General features: G+C 39.6%; 1 protein-coding gene across 11 annotated transcripts in view; it reads right to left on the bottom strand.

Moving 5' to 3' along the window:
* The window catches only part of IRAG1 (inositol 1,4,5-triphosphate receptor associated 1), a 155,382-nt gene extending 139,753 nt beyond the window's left edge, over positions 1-15,629 (bottom strand). For 5 of the 11 annotated variants that reach the window (XM_074997385.1, XM_074997391.1, XM_074997395.1 and 2 more), the window contains exons 1-2: positions 15,276-15,345; positions 14,692-14,730 (exon numbers count right to left, since the gene is read on the bottom strand). Coding sequence is in view for 1 of the 11 variants with exons in the window: in XM_074997392.1 (XP_074853493.1) it covers positions 408-490 (83 nt within the window). In the remaining 10 variants the exon portion in view is untranslated. The other 6 variants (XM_074997388.1, XM_074997392.1, XM_074997386.1 and 3 more) reach the window with 5 other exon arrangements.
* Between the last annotated feature and the right edge of the window lie 7,965 nt (positions 15,630-23,594).

Raw genomic sequence — 23,594 nt, 5'->3', positions numbered from 1 at the left:
GGGGCCCTTTAAGGGAGCGTCTGGCTGCAGCCCCCAGAAGGGCCTTTCAGCCACATGACCCCATCTGTGGCATTTCCTAGGCTGTTCTTTCAAAAGAACGGCTGGTGCTGTGTGGACGCACTCCTTCAAAAGAGAGGACCAGTCTTTCGAAAGAGCAGATCAGAAGCTCAATCCACTTTTTGACTGGATGAGCTCTTTTGAAAGCCAATCTTCTGGAAAGTAGCGTAGAAGTAGCCCAATTGTTTTAGTCAGAATTAATAGTTACACTGAACAATGCTCTTATGAAAGCATTTTTAGGAATAGCTTGTCTCAAAAATTTTGCTGGGAAATAGTTTTAATATTTGACTTTACAGATCATGATTTTATTAACAGGCTCATAATAAATAACAAAAATATGTTCATTTTACCTTTTACGATTATTCCCATGTTCTGTTTTATAGCCATGACTTTTCTTATTTAAGAGATTTTCTTTGGATCCTTGTGCTTGCATTACAAAACGTTTACCGGCATGCTTCTGGAGTCCAAATCCATTCTAAATTAAAAGTTCTGATTCAAAACACAATATTTGACCATAAAAAGCTTTGGAATTCAGCTAATTTCATGTTATTTTGTAAATGCTCTTTTAAAGTCAAGATTAAAATCATAATGAAAAAATATACCCACTACTATTACTAACAGAAACAAAATTCCATTTGACTCCATAACTTGGAGTTCCTGGAGTGAAGAATAGTGACTTATTCAAGGTGACACAGAAAAGTAATAATATGTTTGTAGGCAATCTTGTTTATTTTTATTTTATTTTGCTTCGTAATAATCTATAGAAAGGCAGGAAGGGACTTAACAAATAAGGTACCTATTTTTATTATTTTAATTTCAGGAATTTAGTTTTTGACAACCCCTTCTTCCCATGGAAGACTCGAAATTTACTACACCACTCTTTGTACTGGCAGAATTGTTTTGATGCCTTGGGGACTGTACCAAATTGAAATTATTTTCTCTACCAATTTAGTTAAACAGCTTCAATTTTACTGTTCCTTTCCTCTCAAAGACCTCTGCAAACCCTAAACATGAAAGCCACCCATATTATATATTATCCGTCTTTCAGATGGTAAATTGAGGTGCAAAGGAATAATGGCCTCAATTTTCACAAGCGGTCTTGGATTCTGGAAGTGTCAAACACCTAATAACAGATTGTGAGAGATGTGGTTGTTTCCGAACTCCAGAAAAAAGTCATTGAGTACTGTGACCGTTCACATACAGCCTTTGAAAGTCATGTTGTAAGTGAATTACATTAAGCAACCAAAAAACTGAGTTACCTCAAATCAGTAGAGCCAGCAGGAAAATAAAAATGAAGCATAAACTGACTTGTGTTAGGTCACTCAGTGTGGAGGAGAAGAAAAATAAGCTCACTATTTTTCTTGTCCTTTTGCTCCATCCATTAGACAAACTTCCTTCCAATCTTCTCTTCCTTTTTGACACTCCAGGAATGAACTGGAATTTCAGCCAAACAATTACAGTCTGAGACAGCTATAAGCACCCAAAAATTATGTCTTATAATGGGAAGTGTAGGGCAACTCCCAACCCCACCCATAATAGATATAAACTCCTCTTTTTATGCCTTCTGATTATAATTGCCACACATTAAAGAATAGCTGGGTCTCCATGCCTGAAGGATAATCATTAATTGTGTTAGGAAAAAAATATCTCAAACACATTCAACAATTAAAAAAATGCCATAAGTAGAACAATGTTTATTTTAGTTCCCGTGGTGTTTAATGGTAATATGCAAATTAATTTTAAACAGTTCCAGTGAATTTTCTGACATGTAAACTTACTGAGTATACTTTTTTCTTCTTTTTATTACAGGAAGCATTTTAATTTAAAAGCTAGCTCTGACTCTAAAGTTTCCTCCAAATTTCCTGTAGTGAATCAGTTCTAATTAAAGTGGCCTCAAAGCTTGATCAGAGTAACCAGAAACATACTGGGTTTGTAAGAGAGAGACTGGTGCACTAAAATCCTTACCATAGCAAGCGTTTTACATTTAATAAATCTAAGTAGCACTGCATTCTTCTATTGCGAGCACTAAGAACGAGAGTACTTCGTATTCTAGGTGTGCATGACAACGCTTTTGTATTGAAATAAGCCAGAAGAAGTAGTAGTAATTAAGAAGCTCATTTTACATTACAACTGACAATTTTAAGTGTGCTGTGCAGTCACAGGAATAGTCCAAGACAATATATACCTCTGCATAATGTAACTGATTTAAGTATTAAGGATTATCTTCTGTCCTTCATTTTTGCAGTAGGTAGGCATCTAGAATTTGAGTGAAGGTCTCCCATACAAACAAACAAACTTATTCGGATGGCAGAGGGCCAAAGTCATCCTGCATTTATACTTGCACAATTTTACCAGACAAAGTTCAACACAGGCAAAACCATTTGTGGTCACTGGAATTGTGTGTGCTCACACCAGCAGCAGGCTGCTGAGAGATAACAAGAGCAGAAATTGATTCATAGGGTTTTAGTATTCCTTAGGCAGCAAATGGAAAGTTTGTGTTTTCATAGTAGTGAGGCTGTTATGTAACTGTGTTGTCACAAGTTGAACTGTGTTTATGAATGTTTATGCAATGCTTTGAAAATTCAGCAATTAACATAGCACAAATACAATAGGTAACACAAATGGTGTGTTGCAGGGCCTGGGGAACAGTTCAGTACGAATATGTCCAGACAGTTTGGCTGTTTTCCTCACTGTGCTACAATCTACTATTCCTTGAGAGTTTAAGATAACTGACCCCTTCAAATTTTAGAATATGGAAAATATTCATTACAGGATATTTATTATTTTTAAAATAACTTTTGCTACCACTGATTTAACACTCTTTTTAGGATACTTATTTTGAACAGAAATGCTCTTTGCATGCACTCAGGGTCAAATTTATTACACTCATTGACTCTGTCCAGCAGAAGATTTAGCAGCTATATATTTAATCAGATAGGATGGACTGTTAATAATACAGTTATTTCATTTGGTGGAACTAGCAAAATAGCATCTGGTTGTGTGCTGGCAAATTCTCAATCCAGTCCTGAATTCCTTATGTACCTCAATCTCAATAGGTATTCGACCACAAATCAGCAGATGTTTTCAATGCAGAAAAAGTGCAGAAGTAATTTAATATTAAAGGACAAATTAAAAGGAGCTGTACTTGAACAAACGGGCAGAATTTGGCTCTAGTTACTTGCTCCTTGCCTCAGGGCCTGCTCCACCTTTTGGCACTGCTGCTCACCGCCTGCTAGTCTCAGATCCTGCTCTGTCATTTTGAGCAAAATTAACCTCCATACAAAGGACCTATAGAAAGCTCTGAAAACCACTTAAGGGTTTAGGTCATTTGGGGTGGGGAAGTACAGGTCCTCTGCACTAGAATAAATTCTACAAGTCACAAATTTATTACAAATTAAACAAAAATCCAAATATTTATGATCTGATCCAGAATATAATCTTCATGTACCCGGGGCTTCATATGCTCCCATATGGGCTCTGTGATAGTTGGATCAATCTATTAAAGAGGAACGGTCAGTATTCTGCTGATGTAGCTCTTGAAGAGAAGAATTCCAGCCGTATGGCAGGGAATTATAGGGGAACATGCTGGAACAGATGCAAGTTAGCACTTTGCTTCTTGGCAACTGCAAGCTCCCAATTCTCTTTCCTGAGTTTCTTCCCAAAACTGGAGCTCATGTGGAGTGTTTACAGCCTTAGGATTCGCATACCCGCAGGCATAGGCACAAGTGGTCAAAGCATGACATCTGAGAATTTAAAAAAATACTTGGGACACATTTGTAGTTTTTCCAATGGTGAGTTGTTTCCTATCCTGTTGCTGTTTTTTATGGGCAGACATATTACTTGAGCAGGATAGCCCTCATTTACTTTATTCTGTCTGGCTGTGCCTCCGAACATCTATAACCCCGAGAGCCAATTTAGGATTACTGCTTTTTTTAAAAGTTCTTCTCTTCCTGGCTGACAGTCAGCCTGGAAATAACCAGCCCCCTAATAACAGTCCTGTAAGTCTGATTAACATGTATGACTGGACTTGCCAGAGTCTGTAACCTATTTCCAACAACTGCTACTACAGAAGTCGAAAAAATGTTACCCTAGTGATCTACAGCTTTAGAGGGAAAAGTCTGCGAAACACAGAAGTGTTTGGAGTACTAGCATTACTACTACTTGCTGCTCTGAGATTCTTTTTAAAGGGCAGACTTGTATAACATCACCATTATTATAATTTACAAGCATGCACCCACTGACATGTTATTATTGGAAACTTCCATGACCCAGGTGTTTCTCACACATTTCCAGGAATTTCACTGAGAACTAGTCAGAAACTGATACACAAAGCAAGTAAGGAACTGAGCATAAGAGAAGTCACTACATTACAAATGCATGGGTAATGCTTACAGAACGCAAAAGTCAAAACAGATATTCGTAACTACCCTGCAGAGGTTTTTCACTTTTTTAAAAGTCCCATTTTAAGTAAAGCTATATGCATTATGTTGCGAGCATCATTTTTGGTAAGGTCTCTGAATGTACATATGCAGTATATTAAAACAAAAAGCAGTCAAGTAGCACTTTAAAGACTAGCAAAATAGTTTATTAGGTGAGCTTTCGTGGGACAGACCCACTTCTTCATGCCATAGCCAGACCAGAACAGACTCAATATTTAAGACACAGAGAACCAAAAACAGTAAGCAAACAGGACAAAATCAGAGAGTGGAGGAGTGGGGTGGGGGGGGGAAGATCAAGAATTAGGTTGAGTCAAGTATGCAGACGAGCCCCTGTAGTGACTCAGAAAGTTCCCATCACGATTTAAACCATGCGTTAATGTTCCAAATTTGAATATAAAGGTCAGTTCGTCCACTTCTCTTTCTAAGACGGAGTGATAAATTTCTCTTCAGTAACACACATACCTTGAGGTCATTGACAGAATGCCCCATTCCATTGAAATGTTGAAATGTTGACTAACTGGTTTGTGGATCTGGAGTGTTTTGATGTCTGTTTTGTGCCCGTTGACCCTTTGTCTAAGGGAGTTAGAAGTCTGTCCAATATACAAAGCATCTGGGCATTGTTGGCACATGATGGCATATATGATGTTAGTGGAGGAGCATGAGAAAGCGCCCGTGATTCTGTGAGTAACCTGGTTAGGTCCAGTGATGGTATTTCCAGAGAAGATATGTGGACAAAGCTGGCAGCGGGCTTTGTTGCAGGGAAAGGTTCCAGGACTGGTGTTCCTGGGGTATAGACTGTGGCTGTTAGTAAGGATCCTCATGAGGTTGGGAGGTTGTCTGTAGGACTAACAGCCACAGTCTATACTGTCTGACTCAACCTAATTCTTGATCTTCTCCCCTCCACCCCTCCACTCTCTGATTTTGTCCTCCTTGCTTACTGTTTTTGGTTCTCTGTGTCTTAAATGTTGAGTCTGTTCTGGTCTGGCTATGGTCTGAAGAAGTGGGTCTGTGCCACGAAAGCTCACCTAATAAACTATTTTGCTAGTCTTTAAAGTGCTACTTGACTGCTTTTTGTTTTGATAGTGTATAGACTAGCACAGCCTCCTCTGTTACTATTCAACATACAGTATATTAGAGTTACTACTAGTCTCCAAATACATTGTAATAGTGGTATCCTATTGGTGAGCTCAACTGGGAAAAAAGAGTACAAGTTCATAAGATAGCACAACAACTTCTAAAAATAAAAGTTGATCAAAAGGGGCTCAAAATGGGACAGGACCAGGGCTTTTTTCTGCCAGAGTGGCATTCCAGCACCTTTTTTCAAAAGCTGGTTGAGCAGCTGCATCCAAGCCGCATTTGACTCCTTAGAAGCCCTTTGCAGTTCCAGACATAACTGCCTCAGCTGACTCCTCCCCCGCTCCCTGAAATGCAGGCAGCCATGTGGAAGAGGCAGGACAAGGCACCAGAGGTCGGGGGTGAGATGGGGAGGCATGAGGCAACAAGCCTGGGTGGGCTAAGCCACTGGGGGGGTTGGGCCCCCTGGGGGCAGTTAATGTGCCAGGAGTCTGTTTGGGCCCCCAGGATGGTGGTTAAGCTGCTGGGAGGGGGCAGCTAGGGCCTAGCACAGGGCTGATTAGGCTGTGTGCAGGGGAGCAGTTAAGCCACTGGGGAGCTATTTGGGCCCAGGGGTGGTTAAGTCACCAGGGCTGTTAGGAAACCCCAGGGGGGACAGCTTGGGCCCCACACACTGTGGTTTGGGCTCTGCCAGCAGGGTTAAGCTGCAGTGGGAGGGTTGGGCCTTGGGGCGGGGAGGGAGGCACAGTTGGGGGCTTGAGTTCCGCCATTGTTTTTTCTAGAAAAAAAAAAGCACTAGACAGGATGGTTGATTAGTCTACATAAACAGGCCTAACAGTATAGTTTGAGGACTGTGTTAAGATGTTTTTTGTTAAACAAAATCATGAAAAGAAAATATAAGGAACTAAAATTCATGTATTGGAAACCTGGCCTCATTGGCAGACAAAATAACAAATGGCGGGTTATTCCAGTCACCACTCACTAGTTACTGAGCAAGAATCACCATCACGGCTGCCATGCCACACTAGGCTCTTGGGATTCTAGTGCTACTTAGTCCTGATCAGATTAGGCCAGAGAGAAGGACCCAGACGACATCACCAACTCTAGATGAATCGAACCACCACTTGGAATGTGAGACACACATGTACAGACCCTCCTTTGTGTATTCTTTTCCTTCTCCACCTTGTCTCTTCTTTTCTATCATCCGCCTTTCTCTTTAGGTCCAATAAAAGTTTGGTCTAGTAAACTAAGATGGTATATTTTGCAACACTGCACAAGCTTTGGCCAAAGAAGCAGCCAACTGCAATGCCCTAACCAGCCTGATGCTGGTAAAAATTTCTCAGGTCTTGGCATGGCTGTCCCTGTGTTTTTTGAGCAGCGAGGCTGCTAATGAAAGTCAACACCAGAGAGAGAAAGTGCATTTTCTCTCACTGCTCGTTTCCCTCTTTGCTCTTGTGTGCGTGTTTGATCACCATTCTTAACATCACCAAAAAACATCAAATACTGTAAGGGGATTTTCCTTCTAAAAGCTCATCAGTATAAGGCATGGGGAACAAGGCCTGATGTTAAAATAAAAATATTTTTCATTAACTATTTTTTCCCTTCATTTACCAGACAGTGAAACTGGTTTAATGCTGATTAGTACTGGACAGTTAAGGTCATGATTCTTAGGACTCATATTCTACCTAAATAAATGCAACAGATGCATTTGCCCATACCTCAGAATACTGAAGCACCTACTAGTGCAATCTTATCCAGAGGGTAAGCAGTAGATTGAACAGAAGTATTCTTGTATGGTACTTGGCAACTTTAAGAACACAGATTACCATCTCTGATGCATTCTTATTACCACATCTCTTAGCTCTACTTCATCAAAAGATACCATACGGAAATGTAATCTGTTCTTTAACTGCATCTGTGCACTGCAGACTGTGGGAACCACGTTTGAGGTAAACCTACTGGAATGTAATCTGAGCCTCTGGAGGTATCTTTGAAGAATTATCACTGGTCAGTACACACAGGAGGGCAATAATGTCACAACACTCTTGCTCCCAGATAAGGCTAGTCCTAACTTCCTCTAACTTACTTTCATCCAATGATGTTGCTCAATTGAAGTAACAGGAGGGATTGTAGCAAATCTTACTGATCTGATAATTCTAAGCCAAGCATTTCATCACAGGTCCAAGTATAAGGTTAGGATTTGTATGTGTACTTCCTCATGCACCATGGAGATTCCTAATTCTCTCACAAGAAATAGTATTTCCTGCCCCCCTCAGAAGCAGCTGGAAGTTCAGACTCTTCAAACTCACAGACTCTGCGGCACCCACAACTTTCACCCATGTCCCTCCCTCCATTTCATAGCACAGAGGGACACTTCAGATCACTAGCTGCTCTGCAGCTTCCCTCCGTCCCAACTTCTTAGCATAGTTACTGCAGCTGGTGTGCACAGAAGGACACATCAGACCACTAGCTGCTCTGGAGCCCCACTATTACAGTGTTGCATAGGGCAGACAGGGAACCCATATAAGGTACTGTAAAAATGCATGCAGTAACATGCACTACTTTGTTCCATGAGGTGGGGAGAACTGAGGAGAATGGTTGACATATCCAGTTCCTCTGTAGCCACGAATCTTGGAGAAATCAGGAATGAGAAGAATGCTGTATTCCCTTCCATGTTTCCACCACAACTAGGATCTGAGGGTTTAGGCTGTCTTTTGCTTACCACAGAGTGAGCAACTATATAAGGGAGCTCTCCCCTAATTCATTGTCTGCCCTCATCCCCTCAGTCCAAAAAATTTCCTGTCCCAGAAAGGACTGGCAATGAGCTGTGACAATTCTTACATCGGTTTTGAGATTTTTTATTACCATGGCAACTGTGTGTAGGCTTTTAAACATAGCAACAGACTTTTTATAGAACTTTCTTGGTTGTCAAAGTGGCATGTTCTTTTATTTTCTTAGCAGATGCTCACAAGATAAATATAAAAAGATGATAGTACAATATCTAAACTACACAAGGAAAAAATCTCTTGCAGCTCTGAAATACTTTTGTAACCTTTGAATTATATAAGCTGTCAGAACACATTGTGAATTTCTGTACATTTTTATGGATCATTAGAACAGATGTTTAAAGTAGGGGTGGATGAGTACTGCATAGCTACACACTACAGTAACAAGATATAGTTAATAAAGCAAAAATTAAGCTTAATGGTCCAACTATCATGAATTTTAGAAAGAGGAGGGAAATTCTATTAACTTTGATATTTACTTAAACAGTAGGAGCCTATGACAATCAAAATTCATTGGGGACAGGGCAGACCCTCAACTGATGTAAATTGGCATAGACCTACTGATTTCTGTGGAGCCACATTAATTTACAAGATTTGCCCTACTGTGTCCTTCGGCTCAAACCACCTCACAATTTACACCTTACCATTAGAAAAGTTACTCTTCTTTGGTATGGTATTTTTTCTATCAAGTTCTCAGACTCATTTTTACAACTGGTAAGTGAAAATAAAAACTAATTGGTTTAATATAAAGCAACTTCTGAACCCATTCCAACAATGAAAAGATCAAGAAGTATAATTACACATTTCCTGAGCAATCCTGTGGTGTTATTAACTTTTTTGTTATGATTTTATGTCAGGCTTATATAGGCTGGGGTGGTTGATGCTTGCCATTTTACTGACAGACACTATGCTAGAGCCATTAAACAAGCAATGTGAAAGGCTTTTTAAAATAAGTCAGATTCAACAAGAAATGTCAAAAGTGTCTGATGAGTACAAGGTTTTTAATGTTTCATCCTGTCTTTCCCATTGTTCTGAAATTCACACACTGTGTATCAAATGTTTTACTGTTGTGCTGTATTCAAAAAGTTCCAAACACTTCAAAAAAAGTTTTGCACAGAGGAGTGATATGTACAACTTAAATGCATCCGACTGCATCCATAAGTCTTCTTACCGCACAATGATTACCTGTTTGTTGCCCTGCTTTCTTAGTACTAGTGGAATAGGTACAGTATCAGTGGTCCGTGACTGAGACAGCACAGGTTCCAAAGCTCTCAACATGCCATGCTGAATGTATCCTATAGCCAAGAATTAGCATTTGACAAATCAAAACATACAACTATTTAGTTTCCTAATTCCGCTTTATTGACCACTGTTATTTTGTAAGAGCCAACTCTTCATCTGAAGCAGCTGATAAAGCAATTATGACCACTATCAGTCCTGACGGCAAGATCTGCAGGGAGTTTGTTTAGGCCCCATGCTATGATTTTAACTGGAGCATAAGACCTTTCTTGTGCCAATCCTCGGCCCTGGGGCAAATGCTGTTAATGGTATCTTCACCATGTAGCAGGCTCTATTAGTGCCCATCATCTTGACACTTCTGAAGAGGTTGACGTTTTAACAATGTCTAGGCCTTGTGTAGATCCTCTGCAGTACTATAAATTTCTCCATCTATACTTGTTGCCATTAGGTTTAGCTGCAACCAGTTAAATCATGCCATTTTCATGCATTAACTGAAGTTAACTACATTCATTCACCCTTGAAAAAAGAAAAAATAAGAGCAGTATAGTGGCTAAAATGTCTTCAGTTTATGTCTAGGCTGTGTGTTTATTTTTATCCTTTGTTAAAATATTTCCCTTCCCCCTCCACAAATTCTTCTTTGAGTTATAGTTGAACATTTTATTTTTAATTCCTGTGTATAGCAGTTAGGGGACAGTTCACTGAACATGCTGATAAGTCTCCCAAACAGGAAATGCTAATAAATTTATGCCTCTTATTTTATGCTACCCTCATGAGTACACTCCACTGTTCTAGTTAGCCTATGCCACAGATGAAAAGAAACTGCAAAAACCCTCAGAAAAGGGAACTACTTTGCATTTTCATTGCAGAGTTTGCATTTTAAGTTTTGAAACAGATGTAGAATCACAGGATCCTAGGGTTGGAATGGACCTTAGGAGGTCTTCTAGTCCAGCTGTATCCCCAAAGCACTTTATATACCCTGCTATTCTTTGGTGCAAGGGTGCAAAGCAACATGGATAGAAAACCAAACAAAACAAAACGAAAAAACCCCACAACCTTTGTTCTTGGCCAAACTCACAGATTTCAGGCTCTTACTTCCTTTGAAATGTCATAACCTCCCTCTGTTGCATTCATAAAAGGGCAGCTGCTGCTCCATTGATCTCAGAGTTTTGCTGTTGAAATCAATAGTACAGGACTGGAACCACAGATTCTAAATATAATGCCAGTATTGCAGAATCATTTGCATAATTACATAAGCACCAACAACTTTATTGTTAAGACAAGTCCATGGCCCAAAGCATACACAGTTGTCCTCCTACACATGGGGTACAAAACACAATGTACCTGCATATTTCTATATGCTGGCTCTGTAACCAATGAAACTATGCAAATTCTAAAAGAAAGACAGCCTCTTCATTGCTGAATATGTCACTACTCAGCACTTCTATTGTTTGAAGAATAGCAGCAGGACCTGGCCAAATGCACTCCACAGGCTATCATGACACAAAGATAACAGTTAAAAACCACATTCCCTATGCACTTTCAGACTTGCATGTAATTTTGGATGAATGCTATGGCATGCAATTCTACCATGCAACTTTCTGCACTGACAAGCCAAAGCAAGACATGCATTTGTAGGTTACTGGTGAATTGTGAGGCATAAAGTCTTTCGACCTTGTGTTTATAGCCTCCTGAGAAATGCAAAAATAGCCCTCTAACACCTGTACAGACGTGCTAAATTGAGCTTCTTCTATTGTAAATTTTATTTTTAGATAAAGTGTCGATCTTTCTTGGGAAGTGGACAGTTATAAAATACATCATTCTACCATGGAGAGACTTCACAGAAGAAAGGTAGGATAAATCAGCAGAGAAAGAGCTCCATCTCCCTCACCCTACTGCGGGAGCAGATTTTGTCTGTTTGTGGGCATGGTTTAACCAAACCAAATCCTGTCAGACTTCTGCTCCTCTCCTTCTCTCCCAACCCTCACTGTGTCCTTTCCCTGAAAGGCTCCTATTTCCACCTGAACTGGATAGTCCTCTTCCCAATCTCATACTCCTCCGCAGAACTGAACACTGCTCTCAGGAGCAGACTGTTGAATGGAAGCAACTCAGGTCAGATTTCAAAACGGTCTTCATAATCAGAGTTCTCCATAATTTATTAAATGCACATGTACTTAATTAACATACTATGACTGGATCATTGTTCATTCATAAGCCCCCATCATTGGCTCCTGAGTAACCTTTCCATCTCTGATAGCCTGTTTGGAAATGAGGTTTCTCAGACCCACTTCCACAGGGGAACAGACATGCAAGCACCAGCAGGAGTTTCTTACTACCAATCCCCACAGAGGCCCTGAAGCTCAGGACAGAGAAAGGAGATGTGAGATTCTTCTTTCTGTCCCACAAACATAAGAAAGAGGCTGACTGCCCACCAGGGGGATAGTCTCTCTCTCTCTCCCCCCGCCCCCCCACTGCCACCTTCCCCACAAACGGTGGTCCTTTGCTTTGCCTGGAAATGCAACAGGTTCTCTTTCTTTCTCACATGCCTGAAACCAGGAGTGGGTGGAGAACAGTGATGAAAAGTGGTTGCAGCCCTTGATTATGTGAACAATTAAACAAAGCAGCAGAAATGCAGCACTTTAAAGACTAACAAAATGATTTATTCAGTGATGAGCTTTCGAGGGACAGTGCCACTTCATCAAATCTCTGTTACTATCAACAATTGGTAAGGGTTCAGATTGCTCTGCTTGTGTAAATACTCTGATACTATAGTAGTGGGCAGTATATAAGCACCTACATAGATGCACACAACAGATAGTGTGAGCATACAGTGGATAGGCAGAATAAAAAAGTACTTATATTGTATTTTCTCAGTCACTCAGCCCCTGCTCTGTCAGCATCTGCTGGGTTTGAGACACACCTTTTCTGGAAAGCTGGGGCTGAAGGGGTAACATGCCACCTTCATATATAAAAGATGTGACTCTAGAAAGTAGATGCTACCACCTTTCTGAACCTTCTTTCTCCATTAGCTCCCCTAATTCCCATTCTCACTAGCTGTCAGCTGGTTTAAATGCTCTGCAGTATTTGCTGAAAAGTTACTAACATTAACAGACTTTCAAGAAGCAGAGTCTAATGGCCCCAACCCTTGGCACCAGCTGCCTTCTGCACTAGCACTGTACAGGATCATTTTCTCTCCCACACCACCCAAATCTTTGGATTTATGGATCCAGCCACCGAGTAGCCATTGCTCCCTGGATTCATGGAACCATGCCCTGGAACTTATGCTACCACCGAGCCCTCCTTTAAAAAAAAATGAAAGGTGCATGGAGATACCACAGAGCTCTAGGAAATGTCCTTGAAGGGACAATGTCAGAGCTTATGCATTAGCTCAAAAAGCAATTAAATAAAGTTACTATATCACAGCTCCCAATAAAAATTATTGTGCATACAGAAGCACAGCCCCAAGTGCATGAATGATACCTGTATTTTATATATGAATACAACAACATTTACGTGGCATTGCTCGCGTTAACTCAATTTTTTTTTTTTTTAATACAATGAAAATGTACATGCTTTCTTTAAATCATTGCTCTTGGGTGGGACTGGGCATGAGGGTTTCAGCATTCAGGATACCTTGAAGAGGAAGGGCTACCCCAGATCTCTCTCACTACAGCTTGGAGCCAGGTGAAAAGCACCTCTGTCTGGTGATTGTTCCTTTTCTGTATGCTTCTCATAAAGCTAATCTTATTCCAGGCACATCCCATTTTCCTGGCACAACCAAACCATTACCTTGCCTTATGTTATAAGAGTAAACTATTCCAAGTTTAGTGTCCTAGTTCTTACTTTTTAGGAGGAGCTCTTCAACAAAAAGCCAGATAAACTCTCTCAAATATATAATAGATTGTTTTTAATGAAATTTATAACAACTATCATAAATGACCCTTATACGTTCTAATAAAATAACTGTCAAATTGCAATGAAATCTGATATTAACAAAAGACACACCTAGGGCAGAGCTAGAGAGGTGAGCACGAGAATTTGTTTAAACTGAAATGTAAATGTTAGTCCAGCCCACATATGAAGTTATAAAGTAAATATGCAATGATCCAAATTCCTGCTGTATGACCTCATCATGTGTTTGTTGTTGTTGTCGTCATCATGTCTTCTGAATGCCACAACTTATGGCCCATGATAGAAGATACAGGTAAACTCAACCGATCAGAATAAGGCCCTTAGACACTGGAATATTCTGAAAATTGGAGTTTCCTTGTATATGTCATTTACTTTTTCTAATATATTGGGTTGTTTCTGAGTTAGTGTCACTCACAATATTTATTTGCATTTTGCAGACTATATTTTGTCATTTTTATTCATGCAAGTAGCTTAATTATAAAGCCTAATAAAGATATTAAATGTACATTTCCAGGAGATTTATTATTTGGGTACTAATTCAAGGTTAATATTATCAATTATTTAAAGTATGATAAACTAGTGTAAAAATAGTCACTAATGAAATTCTCAAATTTCAGAGTAAAATAAAAAAGTGAAGTAAATCATAATATTTGTAACTGGCTCTGACTGTGAAAGCAATTAAGAAACATTTACCACACTCTTGAAACTGGATGTACTGAACTTTCACTTATGGCATACACAGCATCTAACAGTGTCAAACATCAATGTAGCAACCGTTTGCAGGAACTCTATTTATATTCAAAACAAAAATGCTTCTAAATCGCATGCAGCATAAGCTAAACTAACTGAATACTCTGTCCATGTATGTTCAGTAGCACAGGAATTTTTTTTTCTACAAGCTTGGAATCTAAGACGCGAAGGAGCACTTATACTATTAATAGGATTACTGTCCTGAACCGTCATGACCCTGAACAGAATTCTCATTTACATGACATAATAATGCAACATACGTTTACATATTTCTCTGAAAAAAAATACTTATCATGCATATTTTTGATAACAAAAAGTATTTTTAATTTACCAAGTAAAGGAAATTTAACTATCAACAGCTTCGGCACAGATTTATAAAATGAAATTGACATATCAGAAGCCTCAAATACTGTGATTTTTAAAAGAAAAATACTTACTTTGAATTTCAAGATACTTTAATTTGCAGAGTGAGGAGGCTAAGAATAAGAATTGAAAGAGCTGAGTTAATTGTAACTCATCAGCATTTATTTACTCTTATTGGTATGAAAAGCGAATCCACAATACAAAGAAATGATTCCGGTAACATCTTATAAAAGACAGGTCCCAGAGACAACTAGGTAATCTATCAAAATGAGCAACACTGGTGCATACACTGTTAAAAAAGAGTGCATGCAAGGAAGCAGACCATACAACTGTATTCTAAACAAAATGAGTTCATTTCAAACACATCTATTTATCAACATTTAAGGGACTAGCTATCTCAGACACCACAGGACCCTTATCAACAATTGTGAATCAGGGTTACATTTAACTACTGATTTCCTACCTTTCGTTAGCAAACTTCTGTCTAACCAGCCCAGACTTTTCTTTAGCATACTTGGCTGTTCCCAAAACAGTATGCAAAAAGAACAGGGAGTAGTTAAGTACAGTATCTTGCTATACCCATTTTTTCCATACAGTCAATTTAATAGGAAAAAACCTACCTAAGAAAGTTAAGTATCACAACAGTGAGGAACTGTACCTTTAAGGAGGAAGAAAAGTTCCGTTCTAGTTCAAAGCTAAAGGAGACAGCTTATTCCTGGTTATATAGATTACTTACCTAAAACTGGAGTTATTCCTCTTTTCCCCCCGGCAGGCGAGCCTCTCTCACGCTTGGGAGCTTTTACCATTTAAGGTCAATGTTACATCTGGCTCTATTAACTAAGCTGAAGCAGTTTCACTCAGAGACTTAAGACAGTCAGCAGACTAACATTAAGAGTTTCACTTTAAAGTAACTCTTCAGAAAGCTGCTTTCTTGCGACTCCAAGAGAGCAATGAATAAAAGACGCTTTCCCTAGTCTGGCATAAGCCTTTGAGAACAAAAAGACGTAGATACCCTATTAGTATTCCCTGAGTTCATTGCACATGAGGATATAGTTAACTCATTTCTGAATAACGGATTAAAAATGGGCAAGTAAGAAGAAATGATGAAATATGATTATCATCGTAATGCATTAACCCTTACTATGAAGTTTACAGGAATAAACAATTGAAGAAATTTTTCCTTCAGTTACTCAGAGACAGTTTAAATTAGACGAATCACAAAAAAGGCATGTGAGCTTGTAAAGAACATTGGCCTCTTTCCAATACTGGGCCCTATTCCTCCTTCACAGAGTACAACTAACTCCCATGAAAGTCAAAGGGGGTTGCTCATATCCTGGTAGGGAGAGGATTGTGCCCCCACTACAGAATAGTAAACAGTTTTCTTTTCAAAGTTTATATATACAGAGAGAGAAGAATGAAGCACAAGCTTTACAGGTTCTAACTCTGGGACAACCCACAGATTTTCATCCAAATGCTGCACTGCTGATTTTTTACTGTATTTATCATTAAAGCAGCACCTAGTTCAGCATTCAAGTCAGGATTTGGGCCTCATACACAGAGCTATAGAAAAATAAAGCGGGGGCAAGAAGCACAGATTACAGCAGATGAGAAGGTGGTGAGTGGGGAGATACTTGTGACAAAAATGAAAACACAAGATTGTGCACACTAGTTAGGTGTAAAATTTGGAGACTGCATAACTGCAGTCAGTTTACGTGACCTAGAGATAACAATGAATCCCTGTTAGGCCACCTTCCTTGCTGTTATCATACATTAGATAGCCATGTACATCACAGAAGAAGTGGGTCATAAAGAAAGGATTTGAAGAAAGAACAAGGAAGTTTGTGAATTCATTTGGGAAGTATGTTCCACAAAAAAAGGACACCATAAAAGGTGAGAAGATGCTTGAAGATTAAATGGATGATGGTGATCAGATCATGATGGGGGAGTCTATGTGAAGGAAGGACTCCACCTAAACCAAAGTGGAGCCAGCCTACTGGAACTTACTAAAAAGGTCGCAGAGCAGTTTTTAAACTAAGAAATGGGGGAAAGCTGATTGGTGCAGAGGAGCATGTGGATCAGACAGGAACTTCTCTTGGAGGAGAATGTATTGATAGAAATTTTCTAGGTTTCAGTCAGGAGGAGAGGGTGGAAGAGAATAAAGTATGGGCTGGATCAGAAGACAAACAAACAATCTCATGAAAAAGAATCAGGAAAGGGGAGACAAATAATTAGTGACAAGCTTTAAAAAAGTGCTTATACACAAATGCTAGAAGCCTAAATAATCAGATGGGTGAACTAGAGTGCCTTATATCAAAAGGAGGATATTGCAATAATAGGCATCACAGGAACTTGGTGGAAAGAGGACAATCAATGGGACACAATCATACTGTGTTATAAAATATATCGGAAGGACAGAACAGGTAATGCAGGTGGGGGAGTGGCATTATATGTGAAAGAAAATGTAGAATCAAATGAAGTAAAAATCTTAAGTGAATCAACGGGTTCCATAGAATCTCTAAGGATAGAAATTCCATGCTCTAATAAAAATATAGCCGTAGAGATATACTATCAACCATCTGAAACAGACAGTGATAGTGACTATGAAATGTTAAAGGGAGATTAGAGAGGCAATCAAAATAAAAAGCTCATTAATAGTAGGGGATTTCAATTATCCCCATATTGACTGGGTACATGTCATGTCAGGATGAGATGTGCAGATAAAATTTCTTGATACCTTAAATGATTGCTTCTTGGAGCAGATAGTACAGGAACCCACAAGGGAAGAGGCAATTCTTGATTTAGTTCTGCATGGAGTGTAGGATCTGGTCCAAGGAGATAACTAACAGGACCGCTTGGAGACAGTGACCATAATATAACAACATTTAACATTCCTGTGGTGGGAAGACCATCTCAGAAGTCTACCACTGTGGCATTTAATTTCAGAAAGGGGAACTACGCAAAAATGAGAAGGTTAGTTAAATGGAAATGAAAAGGTACAGTGACTAAAGTAAAATCCCTGCAAGCTGCATGGAAACTTTTCAAATACACAACAATAGAGGCCCAATTTAAATGTATACTCCAAATTAAAAACATAGTAAAAGACCCAACAAACAGACACTGTGGCTTAACAATCATATAAAAGAAGTGGCGAGAGATAAAAAGGTATCTTTTAAAACGTGGAAGTCAAATCCTAGTGAGGAAAATAGAAAGGAGCATAAACACTGCCAAATTACATGTAAAAATGCTATAAGAAATGCCAAAAAGGAGTTTCAAGGACAGCTAGCCAAAATCTCAAAAAGGAATGCAACATTTTTTAAAGTACATCAGAAGCAAGAAGGCTGCTAAACAATCAGTGGGACCCCTAGACAATCGAGATACAAAAGGAGCACTCAAAGATGACAAAGTTATTGCGAAGTAACTCAATGAATTCTTTGTTTCAGTCTTCACAACTGAGGATGTTAGGGAGATTCCCAAACCTGAGCCATCCTTTGTAGATGAGAAATCTGAGGAATTGTCCAAGACTGAGGTGTCATTAGAGGTGGTTTTGGAACTGATAGATAAACTTAACTGTAATGAAAGTCACCAGGACCAGATGGCATTCACCCAAAAGTTCTGAAGGAACTCAAATGTGAAATTGCGGAACTGTGAACTGTGGTTTGTAACCTATCCTTTAAATCAGCTTCTGTACACAATGACTGGAAGATAGCTAATGTAACACCAATATTTAAAAAGGCTCTAGAGGTGATCCCGGCAATTACAGACCAGTAAGTCTAATGTCAGTACTGTGCAAATTAGTAGAAACCATAGTCAAGAATAACATTGTCAGACATATAGAAGAACACAATTTGCTGGTCGAAAGTCAAAATGGTCTCTGTAAAGGGAAATCAAGTCTTACTGAACTATTAGATTTCTCTGAAGGGGTCAAACAAACATGTAGATAAAGGGGATCCAGTAGATATATAGTGTACTTGGATTTCCAGAAAGCCTTTGACAAGGTCCCTCAAAGACTGATATAAATTAAGATCCTTTCATGGACTGAGAACTGGTTAAAAAGGCAGGAATAAATGGTAAATTTTCAGAATGGAGAAAGATAACTTGTGGTGTTCCCAAGGGTCAGTGCTAGGACCAATCCTATTCAACTTATTCATAAATGATCTGGAAAAAGGGGTAAACTGTGAGGTGGCAAAGTTTGCAGATGACACCAAACTGCTCAAGATAGTTAAGACCAAAGCAGACTGTGAAGAACTTCAAAAGGATCTCACAAAACTGAGTGATTGGGCAACAAAATGGCAAATGAAATTTAATGTGGATAAATGTAAAGTAATGCACATTGGAAAAATAACCCCAACTATACACATACTCTATAATGGGGGCTAATTTAACTACAGCTCATCAGGAAAGACATTGGAGTCATCATGGATAGTTCTCTGAAAACATCCACAGTGTGCAGCGACAGTCAAAAAACCAAACAGGATGTTAGGAATCACTAAAAAAGGGATAGAGAATAAGATGGACAATATCTTATTGCCCTTATATAAAACCATGGTACACCCACATCTTGAATATGGACTACAGATGTGGTCTCCTCATTTCACAAAAGGTGTATTGGCATTAGAAAAGGTTGGAAAAAGGGCAACTAAAATGATTGGGGGGTTGGAATGGGTCCCATATAAAGCAAGATTAAAGAGACTAGGACTCTTCAGCTTAGTAAAAAGGTGACTAAGGAGGGATATGATAGAGGTATATAAAATTATGAGTGGTGTGGAGAAAGCAAACAAGGAAAAATTATTTACTTGTTCTTGTAGCATCAGAACTAGAGGAGACCAGATTAAATTAATGGGCAGCAGGTTTAAAACAAATAAAAGGAAGTTCTTCACACAGTGCACAGTCAACCTGTGGAACTCCTTGCCAGAGGAAGCAGTGACGTCTAGGACTATAACAGGATTTAAAAAAAAGGGCGAGATTATTCATGGAGGTTAGGTCCATTAATGACTATTAGCCGGGATGGCAAAGAATGGTGTCCCTAGCATCTGTTTGTTAGAAGCTGAAGATGGATGGTAGGAGAGAGATTGCTTGATCGATACCTATTTGGTTCACTCCCTCTGAGGCACCTGGTATTGGCTACTGTTGGCTGAAGGACACTGGGCTGGATGGACCTTTGGTCTGACCCAGTATGTCTGTTCTTATATAGAATAAGAGCTGGAGTGAATGGAATAGATTCTGACACAGTGACAGTTAAGGATGAATAAGTAAGAAGGCACTAAATTATGAAGTGCTTTTTGTCAGAGATAAGACAATTTAACAGAGTAATTATCAAATAAACTACATCTGTGTTGAAACAGCATGATGGACCAAGCACCATGTTTGTAACAGAAGAAAGCTCAATTCTGCTATTTTCTAGGTTCTTTCCTTATTTTTCAGATTTTTTCCCACCTGTTGTCCTCCAGCTTTTCTGTTCCTGTCCATATCCAAAGCCTCTGCCAACCATAACATTACAAAAGCACTAGGTCATCCAGTCCAGCCCTTGCTTGTGTGTGTGTGTTTCTTTTCCATGGTGGGACTCCCAGTCCATGCAGGAACTTGTCCCATTTAGAGATATGAGACAGGGCATGTGATCATGAGCCCCCAACACTTGTTGGGCAATCACCCCCAGGATGACAAAATATGCAACACTACATTCTATAATGCTTGTACATTATAATTCTAAATTAGTTAAAGGATGTGGCTTCCCACCAGTGGCATTGGAACAAGTTTTTATTGTGGGTGTGCTGAAAAACACTGAATAAAACCCTGTATATGATGAAAACCACTTCAAGCCAGGTAGTGCTGTTGCACCCCCAGTGCCCTTAGTTCCTGCACCCATTTTCTGCAGCTTTTGAGGAGAGATTACTTCATCATATTTAGCTTAATAACACACATTTGGTTACTATCATACCACTCCACTGTCATCCTCAGCATAAAGTCACTAACTGCTCCTACTTATATTCCCTCAGCCATATGAAATTATTTCTCTACTTCCTTGTTTTTTAACTACTCAATTTTTAAAAAAAACTTTCAGAAACATTTTTCCTTGGAACAAATAAAAAGCAGTCCTGCTTTGTACCATGGCAGACCTAGCCTTTTCAGTGGGCACTCTATAAAGTAAATGTGGGTAGCAACTTACACAGCAGAAATGATGAGATGGCTAAGTTCAGGATTTTGTTCAAAGAAAAAAGAGCAGCAGAATATAGACCTTTGACTTCAGGAAAGCAAATTTTGACTCCCTCGGGGAACTGATGGGAAGGATCCTCTGGGAAGATAACACAAGGGGGAAAGGAGTCCAGAAGAGCTGGCTGTACTAAGTCCCAGAGAAGGCACAGGAACATACCATTTCAGTGTGCAATAGGAAAAGCAAATATGGTAGGCAATCAGCTGGGCATAATAGAGAAATCTTTGGTGATCTTAAACACAAAAAGGAAGCTTGGAAGAAGTGGAGAACTGGACAGATGACTAGGGGAAGGGTATAAGTATATTGCTCAAACATGCAGGGTGTGCAATCAGGAAGGTCGAAGTGCAATTGGAGATGCAGCTAGCAAGGCATGTGAAAGGCAGCAAGAAAAGTTTTTACAGGCATGTTAGCAATAGTAAGCTGGTCAGGGAAGGTGTGGGGCTGTTACAAAATGGGGAAGGTGACTGAGATGTGGGAAAAACTGAAGTACTCAATGCTTTTTGCCTCTGTCTTCACGGACAAGGGTAGCTCCCAGACTGCTGGATTGGGCAGCCCTCAGTGGAGAAAAAACAGGTTACAAACTATTTGGAAAAGCTGGACATGCACAAATGCATGGGGCTGGATCTAAAGCACCCAAGGGTGTTGTAGCTGTTGGCTGATGTGATTGCAAAGTCATTGGTCATTATCTTTGAAAGCTCATGGGCATTGGTGGAGGTCCTGAATGATTGGAAAAAGGCAAATGTAGTGCCCATCTTTAAAAAAGTAAAGGAGAATCTGAGGACTTACAGATCAGTCAGCCTCACCTCAGTCCCTAGACAAATCATGGAGGGGATCCTCAAGAAATCCCTTCTGAAGCACTTGGAAGAGAGGATAGTGATCAGGAATAGTCAACATGGATTCACCAAAGGCAAATCACGCCTGACCAACCTGATTGCTTTCTACAATGAAGTCACTGGCTCAGTTGATATGGGGAAGTCATTGGATACAATATACCTTGGACTTTAGCAAAGCTTTTGATACAGTCTCACAATATATTTGCCTGCAAGTTAAGGAAGTATGGATTGGACACATGGATTGTAAGGTGGATAGAATGCTGGTTAGATTGTCAGGCTCATTGCGTTGTGATCAATGGCTTCATGTCTGGTTGGTGATCAGTATTAAGTGGGGTCCCCCAACAGTTGGTCCTAGGGCTGGTTTTGTTCAACACCTTCATCAATGACCTAGACAAGGGGATGGATTGTATGTACCCTCAGCAAGTTCACAGATAACACTAAGCTAGCGGGGGAGAGGTAGATATGCTGGAAGGTGGGGATAAGGTCCAGAGTGACTTAGACAAATTGAAAGATTGGTTCAAGAGAAATCTGATGAGGTTCAACAAAAAGTGCAGCGTTCTGCACTTGGGATGGTAGAATCCCAAACACTGTTAAAGGTTGGGACCGACTGGCTAAGCAGCAGTTCTGCAGAAAAGGACCTGCACATTACAGTGGATGAGAACGTGGACATGAGTCAATGAGCCCTTATGGCATATTGGACTGTATTAATAGGAGCATTGCCAGAAGATCTAGGGAAGTGATTATTCCTCTTTATTCGAACCTGGTGAGGCTACATCCAGAATATTGTGCCCAATTTGGGGGGCACCATTACAAAAAGGATGTAGATACATTGGAATGAATCCAGTGGAAGACAACAAAATTAATAGGGGGTTAGAGTATGGACTCATGTGAGGCTGAGAAATTTAGGCTTATTTAGTCTACAGAAGAAGAGAATGAGGGCGGGGGGGTTTGAGAGTAGCCTTCAGCTACCTGAAGGGGATTACCAAGAGGATGGACAGAGGCTGTGGTGACTGAGGGCAGAACAAGAAGTAATGGTCTCAGGTTGTAGTGGACAAAGTCTAGGTTGGATATTAGGAGAAACTGTTTCACCAGGAGGGTGATAAGCACTGGAATAGGTTACCTAAAAAGATGGTGAAATCACCATCCCTACAGGTTCTTAAGTCTGATTTGACAAAGCCCTGACTGGGATGATTTAGTTAGGATTGGTCCTACTTTGAGCGAGAGGTTGGACTTGATGACCTTCTAGGTTTCTTCCAACCCTATGATTCTATTATTCCATACCTCAGACATTTCCTGCTTAATACTCTCTTGGTTTAGGGCAAAATTTCTACTCTGCTCACTAGTGCTCTGAAAGACATAAAACATATCTGGCTACTATATAACTATTCTATTGATGGTCTTTATGGCTGACCCAAAGTTTTTTGAAGTTAGAGAGTTTTTCCCCATTGACTTCAACAGGTTTTGGATAGGCCCTTAGTCCTGTGGGCTTTTGGATGGCTTTCAATCACATTTCCTTGCTCTCCCTTGGATAACTATTTTGTTACACACAAATGCAAGTAAAGCCTGGTGTTGTTTTCTCCAAAAAACAAATTTTACATACTGGTTTTCTTCAAAGTGCAGGCATACCTGCCCCTTTTGAAATATTTGAGGGGAGACCACTCCCAGCAACCTGTGTGAACCTTTTAGTATACCTTATTTCTCTGGATTGAATATTTTCATAGCAGCCTTCTCAGCAATAGTAATAATTATGTCATTAATGCGAATGTATTCTCCAGGACTATTAGCAAATGCTTCATTAGTTTTATTCTGAAATGTTTCATTGGCTAGTTACTTCTTCATGTGCCCTGATCATTATATGCTTCTTCCAATGGATACCCTGAAAGGTAAGGATTCAGTTACCCATGACACTGCCATTATGGTTATATATATCTATTAG

This window comes from Carettochelys insculpta, chromosome 6, assembly GCF_033958435.1.
Source record: "Carettochelys insculpta isolate YL-2023 chromosome 6, ASM3395843v1, whole genome shotgun sequence".
Lineage (NCBI taxonomy): Eukaryota > Metazoa > Chordata > Testudines > Carettochelyidae > Carettochelys > Carettochelys insculpta.
This window is presented reverse-complemented; position numbering and strand designations above follow the sequence as displayed.